Source organism: Schistosoma mansoni, chromosome W (genome assembly GCF_000237925.1).
Source record: "Schistosoma mansoni strain Puerto Rico chromosome W, complete genome".
In the NCBI taxonomy this organism is placed as follows: Eukaryota; Metazoa; Platyhelminthes; class Trematoda; order Strigeidida; family Schistosomatidae; genus Schistosoma; species Schistosoma mansoni.
Genome location: NC_031502.1, coordinates 4120276 through 4131346, shown reverse-complemented (window position 1 = coordinate 4131346; position 11071 = coordinate 4120276). Strand labels below are relative to the sequence as shown.

The 11071-nt window shown below is 37.0% G+C and overlaps 1 protein-coding gene across 1 annotated transcript in view; it reads left to right on the top strand.

Moving 5' to 3' along the window:
* Smp_204050 (uncharacterized protein) overlaps nucleotides 1-11071 on the top strand; it is a gene marked incomplete at both ends in the record, with an annotated part of 20543 nt that overhangs the window by 9124 nt on the left and 348 nt on the right. Inside the window, 2 exons of the mRNA XM_018799965.1 lie at nucleotides 5871-5907; nucleotides 7954-8040. Coding sequence (XP_018653825.1) covers nucleotides 5871-5907; nucleotides 7954-8040 — 124 coding nt within the window. The remainder of the gene's footprint in view (nucleotides 1-5870; nucleotides 5908-7953; nucleotides 8041-11071) is intronic.

Below are 11071 nucleotides of genomic sequence, written 5' to 3'. Positions count from 1 at the left end.
CATTGCTTCCCAATTTACGCATCAACAACCGAGTCTTCCATGCGTCATCTTGTTGACAGAATTCTATTCTAAATGTATCTTCCCAACGCTTGAACCACGTGAGAAAGGTATCTCCACTTTCGGGGTCATATATGAATTCTGGGATGCTGTTAGCAACTGCATCACAAGAAGTACTTGAAACAGCATGTGAACTCGAGTTTTGGATGCTAAACTGTTGCATCATAGTCTCCAACAACCGCATTTGTGCATCAAGTTGTGCTTGCTGTTGTTGTAGTATTCGGCTGAGCTGGTCATCTGATATAGGCATTTTGAATGAATTTTCCTTTTTCCCCGTCGCCACTGTTATAATTGTATTTTGCTATATAAACGACCCAGCTATTCCTATTGATTAGTTTTCTTATACGATGACACTCGACAAGACCCCAAAATCAGAACACTTTGAACAGGAATCAAATTGTATTCAAAATAATAATGATAAGTGAACAGCAATCACTGATTTGAATAACGTTCATATATTTATAGTATATACATAAGAAGCTTCTAGATTTTTCTCCAGTAATTTACCAGGGCTGATTGGTTTAGAATTAGCTAATCAGCGCTCAGCAACACCATCATGCATGAAACATGCTTTAATCCAATCTATGTCCCACTAACATTCAGGATTCCAAGTTAGCACCTGTCTCGTGATTCAGTCTGATGATTTCTGCAACGTATTTCTTATCCACTCCCAACATCTTTCGCTAATTTCCCCTTCAGTTAGAACCTGGTTTTCTCTCTCCCACAGTAGGCTGTTGCTGATGGTATCCAGCTAACAAACATCGAGTATCTTACGTAGACAATTGTTTATGACTACATTTACTTTTTTTGACGGTGGATGTAGTAGTTCTCGAAGTTTCAGCTCCGTACAGTAGAACTGTCTCTACATTCGTGTTGAATATTCTGATTTTGATGTTGGTTGAGAGTTGTTTTGAGTTCCATATGTTTTTCAACTGTAGGAATGTCGCTATCGCTTCGTCAATCCTCATTTTTACATCTGCAGCGGATCATCTTTGTTTATAGATGATGCTGCCCACGTGTTCCAGAGCTTTTCCACCAAGTGTGGTTGAGTTGGTGTTCTCTGTGTTGTATTTCATTGTATTGCTTTTTCCCTTGTGTATGTTGAGACCTACTGATGCAGAGGCTTCTGCTACACTCGCTGTCTTCACCTGAATTTGTTCATGTGTATGGAATAGAAGAGCTATATCGTCTGTGAAATCCAAATCGTCTTTCTTTATCCAAACTGTCCATTGTATTCCACGCTTACTTACTTACTTACTTCCTTACTTACTTACTTACTTACTTACTTGCTTACTTACTTACTTACTTACTTACTTACTTACTTACTTACTTACTTACTTACTTACTTACTTGCTTACTTACTTACTTGCTTACTTACTTACTTACTTACTTACTTACTTACTTACTTACTTACTTACTTACTTACTTACTTACTTACTTACTTACTTACTTACTTACTTACTTACTTACTTACTTACTTACTTACTTACTTACTTACTTACTTACTTACTTACTTACTTACTTACTTACTTACTTACTTACGACTGTTACCTCCCATAAAGGATAGGCTACCGACCAGCATTCTCCAAACCACTCTGTCATGGACCTTACTTTCTAGTTCTATCCAACTTTTGTTCATTCTTCTCAAGTCTGCCTATATTTCTCGGCGTAATGTGTTCTTTGGTCTTCTTTCCCCCCTTTGGCCCTGGCGATTCCATGTGAGGGCTTGCCTTGTGACACAGTTCGGTGATTTACTCAATTTGTATCCTATCCATTTCCAGTGCTTCTTCCTGATTTCTTCCTCCACTGGAATGTGTTTCGTTCTCTCCCACAGCTGAATGTTGCTGATAGTGTTTGGCCAACGGATCCGAAGTATCTTGCATAGACAACTGTTGATAAACACTTGTATCTTCTGGATATGACCCTCGTAGTTCTCTAGGTTTCCGCCCCATACAGTAGAACTGTCTTGACATTTGTATTGAAAATTCTGATCTTGGTGTTGACTGACAATTGTTTTGAGTTCCAGACGTTCTTCAGTTGTAAATATGCTGCTCTTGCTATGTTGATCCGCGTCTGCACATCTGCATCAGATCCACCGTGTTTGTCTATGATGCTGCCCAGATATGTAAAGGTTTTCACACCCTCCAAAGCTTCTCCGTCAAGTGTAATTCGATTGGTGCATCTTGTATTGTATCGGAGAGTCTTGCTTTTCCCTTTGTTTATATTGAGACCTACTGCTGCTGAGGCTGCAGCTACACTGGTCGTTTTCTCCTGCATTTGTTGTTGCGTGTGTGATAGAAGAGCCAGATCATCCGCGAAGTCTAAATCGTCCAGCTACATCCTAGCTGTCCATTGTTTCACGTGCTTCCCTCCAGATGTTGACGTCTTCATGATCCAGTCGATCACCAGGAGAAAGAGAAAGGGCGAGAGTAAGCAACCTTGCCTGACACCGGTCTTCACCTCGAATGAGTCGGTGAGTTGTCCTGCATGAACGATTTAGCACTTTAATCCATCATAGGAATTCCGTATGCTATTGACTAACTTCTCAGGCACGCCGTAGTGTCGAAGAAGTCTGTATAATGTTGTCCTGTCGACGCTATCAAATGCCTTCTCGTAGTCAATGAAGTTGATGTAGAGTGATGAATTCCATTCAATTGATTGTTTCACAATGATCCGTAGAGTTGAAATTTGGTCTGTACACGATCAATCCTTACGGAATGCAGCCTGTTGGGCGTCTACGGCGTCCTTCATTCTGTTTAACAATACCCTGTTGAAGACGTTTCCTGGTATTGAGAGAAGAGTGATGCCCCTGTAGTTATCACATTTGCTGAGATCGCCTTTCCTTGGTATCTTGGTCAGAAGTCATTTCTAGTCTGTTGGTACTTGTTCTTCATCCCAAATCTTACTGAAGAGAGTGTGGAGTATCTTTGCAGTTGCTGCTATATCTGCTTTCAGTGCCTCTGCCGGGATGTTGTCTGGTCCCGCTGCTTTCCCACTCTTGATCTGCCTGATGGCCATGCTGATTTCTTCAATTGTTGGTGGGCCAACATCGACTGGGAGGTCCGTGGGTGCTGCTTCGATATTGGGTGGGTTCAGTGGAGCTGGTCGATTCAAGAGTTCTTTGAAGTGTTCTACCCACCTGTTTCGTTGTTCTTCAATGTTGGTGTTTACCTTGCCTTCCTTGCTTTTCACTGGTCTTTCTGGCTTACGGTAGTTTCCAGCGAGTTTCTTTGTTGTATCATACAATTTTCCCATATTTCCTTCTCTTGCAGCCTTTTAGGCATCGTCTCAATCTTTCATTCGATTCAATAAAACTCTGTTGAAAGCGTTTCCTGGTGCCGATAGCAGTGTGATACCTCTACAGCTGATTTCTCATACTGGCTGAGATCTCCTTTCTTTGATTTATTGACGATGTATCCTTCTTCTCAGTCTGTTGTCATTTGTTCTTCCTCCCAAATATTTTTGAACAGAACATGGAGTATCTTCGGAGTCACCTTTTTATCTGACTACAGTAGTCCATGTGTTATGTTGTCAGGATTTGCAGCTTTCCCACTCTTGATTTGTCTTAATTTGTTCTGCTTCGGTGGTCGATGAGTTCAGTGGGAATGGTCTATTCAAGAGTTCCTCGAAGTATTCTACCCATCTGTCCTTCTGTTCTTGAATCTCCGTGATTGTCTTGCCTTCTTTGTCCCTGACTGGTCTCTTTGGTTTACTATATTCCTCTCCTAGTTTCTTTGTTGTGTCATATAGTTGTTTCATGTTTCTCCCTCTTGCAGTTTTTCTGCTCTTCCTACCAGGTCTTTTATATATTTCTGGTCGTCGGCTCTTGTGCTCCTCTTCACTTGCCTGTTTGCTTCTGTGTATTCAGTTTGTACCTTGACTTTCTCCGTTCTTGTTCAGCTGTTGTTGCTTGCTATCTTCTTGTTCTTCCTTTCTTGAATTCTGTCCAGGATTTCGAGAAATATCCATCCTTTATGATGACGCTTCTTGTGACTTAGCACCTGGCATATTGGAGTTAATGCTTCTTTGATCTTTTTCCAGTTTATTTTATTTCATTTAAACACATAAATATTGGTACCAAGGGGCACCAGATATATATGCGCCACACAAATCTCGTTTGATTTGTGTGAGGGCTGTGATACTGCCCAGGTGCCCAAACCGAAGCAGGTGGTTTTCTTAGGGAACCACACCTGGAGCCTTTGGCCTAAAGGTCTGATCCACAAGGCACTGGAGCATAGTGAGGAGATGCAGTCCCATGGTAGCCGGTGACCAACGATTGATTCATACACTATTTGTTTCCTCAGGATACTGTAGCCCATGAGCACCATTGGTTTGGAGTCAGGGTTTTCCAACTCCCCTAGGTGGACTCGCCGTGTCCACCAACCCGGTTAAAGCGCCGGACATTCGCCTTTCGTCCTCTCGATTTCGTAAACAACAGTAATGCCACGAGAAGGCAATTAGTAGGACTTTCCTGACAGAGGCTATATATTCGCGTGGCCATGTGAGAGCATTTCGAGAGGGAGAGTGGACTCTTCCCACTCTCGGCCGTATCAGGGAATCCGGGGGCAGTTGTCCTCCATAGCAGTGTCTTCTTCTTCCAGTAGATTTTGTAAGTCTTGGAACCTGTTGTTGAGAATTATCTTGAATCCGTTGAGTTTGTTAGTATCTCTAAGGAAGGCTGTATTGAACCTTTGAAATGCTGTTTTCCTGACTGTCCAGTGTTTCTTTAGCTTCAGTTTCATCTTGGCAGCCACAACCAGATCTGAGGCTATGTCAGCTCCTCTCCTGGTTCTCAAATCTTCCATTGTCCTTCGGAATTTTTTGTTGATACGAATATAATCTATCTGGTTCTCTGTGGTGTGATCCTGTGAGACCCGTGTAATTTTGTGTATGCGTTTGTGGGGGAATATAGTGCCATTTATAACCAGTTTGTTTAATGAACATATATTTGAAAATCTCTTACCATTCTCGTTCTTTTCTCCCAGTCAATCCATGTTGTCCTATGATATCTTCATACACGGAGTTGTCCATTCCGACTTTGGTGTTTAGGTTTCCCATCAGTATGACCAGGTCCTTTCCTGAGTACTTCGCTATGATCGATTGCAGCCTCTCGTAAAACTGATATTTGTCGTCGTCATTGCTACCATTTGTGGGTGCATAACACTGGATAATATTCATTGTGATCCCCTCCTTCTTTGTTTTGAAGGATACTTTGATGATCCTGTGTCCATGAGATTCCCACCCAATAAGTGCATTTCGTGCTTCTTTGGACAGCATCAAAGCAACTCCCTGAACATGTGGAGCATTTTATTCTTCGTGACCAGAGTACAACAGCATCTCTTCCGTATCTAATCTTTTCTGTCCAGTTTGGGTCCTATGGGTTCCACTGATTCCGAGCTCTGCCTAGTTGTATCTCCTCATTTCCTTAGCTATTTGATTGGTCTTCCGGGTTTCCCACATTGTTCGAACATTCCATGTACCTATATTAATTGTTACTCTGGTTGTTAGCAGGGGCATTGGCCTCGTGACTTCCGAAGAATCGCGGCTTTCATCATGATGCATCGTAATTCTTTCTTCAACTCCCAGGGTTTGAGACCTTGCTGGTGATTAACATGTGCTTATGTTGATTGTGTTTAATATTGTTGAGAAATAAGAAGAAAAATATTGGTTACTGTGTCTATATTATCTTATCTAACTGTGCATAAGAACTATTCTCATCTGATAAATGTATGACTTTATTGATAAACATTAATCTTTTGTTATTGACTTGTATCAGAAAAAACTATTTCACAATTTTTTTGCTTATTTAAAAGTGATTTAAAACCTGAAAATATACTTCTTGATAGTAAGGTAAGTAGAATTCGTGTGTCTCCCAGCTTTCTTAAATGAATATTTCACTCCCACCTTGCTAACATGGTCATCTTAAAAGTTCTTTTGCCGACAACTTCTCATGATAATCGCTCAAAGTGCGTGATAGATTAAATGATTTTTTTGTTTGATTATAGGCTCAATTGGTTGATAATTATGGATATAACTAAAACATAATAATCATCTAAATAAAATGTTATGATTCGGGTTTTTATCGACTTGTATGAATATTATCTCAATCACTGTTTTATACATCAGTGTTTGTTGACACTAATTAATGTATTTTTTCGATTCAATCCAATTTCCTACAACAATGATTTTAAAGTTTTACAGAACAAGATAATTTCATTTAGATAAAAATTAACCACCAGGTAGTACTGGATCGTTATGTCATCCTAATCTAGGACTGAATATCAGTACACATCCACGACCCTACGAAGGATCAAACCCATGACTTTTTGATCAGTAATTTGGTATCCGATGGTTTTCATCTCTAACTTCTGTTGATTCATAATATTGAGTGACCATCATCTATCGGGTTGAGGCCTGGAATTACTGGATTCCATCCTTAGTGAGTTCGTGGATGCTTTCTGGGGAAAGTCTCACATGATGTTGAGACATATATCTTTTGCTTCCTAGTTTTAATTGGTTGTAAAACTATTGGCTATTCGAGGTTTTAAACTATAAAATACAACAAATTTCACAATTCTTCTACACAAACATTGATTATTTGTGTAAGTATTTGGTTTTGAAAAAAGGTTTATTAGTTATGTTTTTCGTCATTTTTACCGTTCTACTTTACAAACAGAGGTTATGATTTTCTGTAACAATAGAAGTCGACAATTAAAAGAGTCCCAAACTTTTGTTTAAATACGTAATCTGAGATAATAAATATTGATACTTTAGCCCTTTGCTGACCAGGATATGGCTACAACGTAGAAGATGAGTTGGAGTATGTAATGCACTTCTGAAGCACTTCAGTCGAAGAAGGATTACATCATTGTTAACCAATTTACCATCTTTAGTTAATTCTCTAGACCCAACCTTACCACTACTCAATGACACTTCAAACACACATCGACAATGATTTTAATAAACCTATGATCAAGTAATAGCAACATACCTTTGTCCCTTACCTTTTAAACCATATTTCATTGTCGTAAAGTGATATAAAGCATACTAGTGCGTAATATTGTGATGTATTCTACTTATACTAGTAGAGATAAGCAGTATGTAGCCTCAACCGGAATTTGGATGGCTTGCAGCAGAAAATTGAGTTGAGGAGAACAGAAAGGAAGTCGGAAAAGAATCGAAATCGCAACAGAATTATAGAAATAATGGAATATGTAAAGAACAACTCAATAAAGATGTGCAAATTATGTATTTGATGTATGATTTCCATATTTTACAAAGCCACTGCTTAATTTCGCCTTAAACAATAGATTGGTTTTCCGCACCTGAGTTTTCGCTCATTACAGTATAATCACCATTTGGTAGGCTGATGATCTTGTCAGTCTTAAAAAGACATCCGAAATACTAAAAGTGTTCAAGAGGATTGGATGTTTTATTTTGCATATTAAGGACTTGATATGATTTAGACCAGTTTTGAAGAGAAGATTTAAACTTAAAGGAAATTCATCATCAGAAATCCATATATAGATATACCTTGATCTTTGCGTTTATCATTAACAAATTCTGAAGTTTAAAGAATTTAAAATCTACAATGAGATCATAATTTATGTGAGTCGAATTACTTCGCTGTTAAAAAATGCAGGTTCATATCTTTTAGCCTATACATAATTTGATATTTATGGTTTTAAATATTGTTTTCCCTTTTGACTAACATACGAAACTTAACAATCAATTGAATTACCATCTACTGACCTCTTCTTGTATTAATCGACGTGAAACCATGTTTTTCTATGTTCAAAATATATACTTCATTGAAAACTATTAGCCCTTTTTATCATTAACTTCTTAGTTTGATTTTATTTAAGGAATAATCATTTTCTAAAATTTCTATTTAAGGGATATGCAATCCTAACAGATTTTGGTTTATGTAAACAAAATTCTGCCAGTCAATCGACTACACTAACGTTTTGTGGCACTCCTGAAGTAAGTTTATATACACATAAACTAAAGTTTATTAAGATTTTATTTATATATGGGATGAGGAGTTGAAAGTCGAATCATTCGCTTTTCAACTATTAGTTAGCTGGTCAGAATTTCTCTTTATCCATTTCGGTCAGCAGAGTAGGGGTAATTTAAACCTGAATATATAAAGTTCAGCCTTGGATACTGAGATAACTTTATGAAAAACATCAATAGTGTTCGAATATAGTAGGTTTATATATTTAGGTCATATTGATTTTAATACATCGACAATCGACGTAAATTACAGGAACTATGGTTGTTTGCTTTCTCTGTACTTAAATTTATCTTCTCATATCTTTCACATGTATTTCCGTTAAGTTCTAGAGCTTCCACTTAATTGCTTGTTGAGATTTGTTATTACTTGAACAGATACATCGTTATAACATGTTCCAAATAATATGGTAAAATAGTTTATATATCAGTGTCCATATTCTGAAGAAAACTTAATTTTCAAATTATAATGAATAATAAACGATAGACCAACTCAAAAGGTTAATAATTCGAATTAGTCACGTCCGTGTTGATGTTAACTAGAAATTCCTAGTTCTCACAAAAAGTACTGAGCCCTCTATCTGGTAGATAAACTTAACCATAAAAGTTTAGACTTTTTCGGTGAGATGAAGTCAGAAGAATTTATTTGAAAGTAAATGACTAATTGAGATAGAACAGAACACAAGACGAATAACTACAAATACTTCAAACTCAATATTTCAGTTGTCAACAAATCATGAAAAGGAACAAGAGTTCAACATTCTTAGTTTGTTCGCCTCTTAATTTAAGTGCTCAAGAATGCATTTACATTCATGAGATTTCCAAAACAAGCTATTCAGATTGATTGATGGGAAATGAACTCACTAATAAGTCGAACTTTGAAAGTTATTGCTTTTAAACAGATAGTCAAGCTACTGAAATAATCTTTTAACCAATAAAATGATGAAAAATTTTTGTTAATACTATCTAAATTCTAAATAAAAAACTTTACTTTCAAACTGAATTTCGTATGTTTAATTCATGAACTACTGTTGAAGTATCATAGAATTCTGGCCTCAGTGGCAAGGCTTAAACTTGAAAGTTGTATAATAAATATCCAACAATCAGGTTTATAACTACCGTAGTCTTCCATTATCTATCGTTCAAATATGAATAGCTATTGGGTCCGGAATTCTATGGTACTGCTTCAAAAACAGCCTGTATGAACTGATTTTACTAACTATTGAATGATATGTGGTGTATGATTTTTCTAAAAACGGTTAAAATTGAAATTCGTCGATATTATTTTCATACCAAATTTCTCTTGTGGTGTGTTTGATAGTTTTATGTAGTCGTGATATGGCATTCATTATAATTGTATTGTCCCGGGTAGATAGTCAGCTGTTTAGATGATTACAGTCATTACATTGAATTTTCGAATGACTTAGTACTTGTTCTCCACTTTAATTATCTGGTTTGTTTTAATAATTGTGGACATTAATAATGATCTTTCATTGATATAACCTGTGATTTGTGCTTCGAGGAAATATGATACAAAACGAACGAATATTCCAAACTTTCATCCATCTTATACAGGACCAGTAATACTATCAGATAAAATGAATAAAGAACTCATATTTCTCTAAGGCTGGATTTTAAATTCATTTTATTTATATACTTGAGGTCCTTCCAACTTTATTTTCATGGTTTGTGTTATACTGCTAAATAGTATCAAAACGCCTACGTAGTAAATTTGATGGGTTTATTGGAACAAAGCAGTCTTATCCCATTCATTTGTATTTAGTTTAGTTTCATTTATTAGAACTGTAGTTTCACTATACTTTATTTGAGATTGTTAGTTATTTGTATTGGTAGGATTGTCTGGTCTTGACGCGTAGTGTTTCTTTCTTTCATCATATCCAAATGTCACCTATTTATGTATGTATTTCTATTTTTATAGTGATTTGACTTGCTGTAGAATATCTCACCATCCGATTATAGTATTTTTAAGACTAATTTCGTTTCTTAGCTATGGTTGTTAATATTAATTTATACTTTTGGTTACGATTTCTCGCTTTAATTTAAATTACATGTTGTACCATACGTGTAGATACTGTTTTTGGACCACCACTTCAGCTAACCCTCAACAAAATAATATCTTATCTAACTAAGTCATTTAAATTCCTTTGTTTCCCGAAGCAGATATTACTTAAACAAATTAAGCACTGATTAGTGACCGATTCATTGTTTTTTATTCCTTAGCGCTGATCAAATTATATAGATAAAGTTACAATGTACCGATTAATTTAAATGACGACTTCGACTTAAGCGGTTGAGGATAGTTGCCAGACAACCCTGTCTTTTAAGGGAAATATAGACCCGAGTTTCATGCTGATTGGGGCTGACTGGCAAGGTATATCTGGAATTTTAAAGGAACTGATACTGATAGGTGTACTTGGACCAGGGTTTCCCACCGACTACCTGCAATCACTTAACGTAGATGTTACAATTAGTTATATCTCTTCGTTCAGTAAATATTTCCCTTCTCGCCGAATTCATTTTTAAAGCTGTCCAATCCCAACTATATACTTATTTTTCTAAAAGATAATAATTATAATAATGGTGATAATAAAAACGTTATTATTATCAAGGGAACTAGTAATCATTTTCAGAAGGGGGTTTTGTGTAGATTTTAATGATTGTATAGTTGAAATCATGAGTCAATTGAAGCTAGACCACCATGGAAAACCTGGAAGCAAAGTTCAACCAGATCTGTTGGGAGATATCAACTCACTGAAAACATTAGTGAATAGTTGCTCAATTTCGTGGATTGGTTGAAGTTAGACATTAACACCATTGGATGCCGGTTCAGTGATCTGTCGGTTAAGTGCTCGCGCGCGAGACTGATTGGTCCTGGGTTCGAATCTCTCGAGGCGGGATCTCGGATACGCATTGCTGAGGAGTCCCATAATAGGACGATTAGACCGTCTAGTGCTTCCAGGTTTTCCATGGTGGTCTAGCT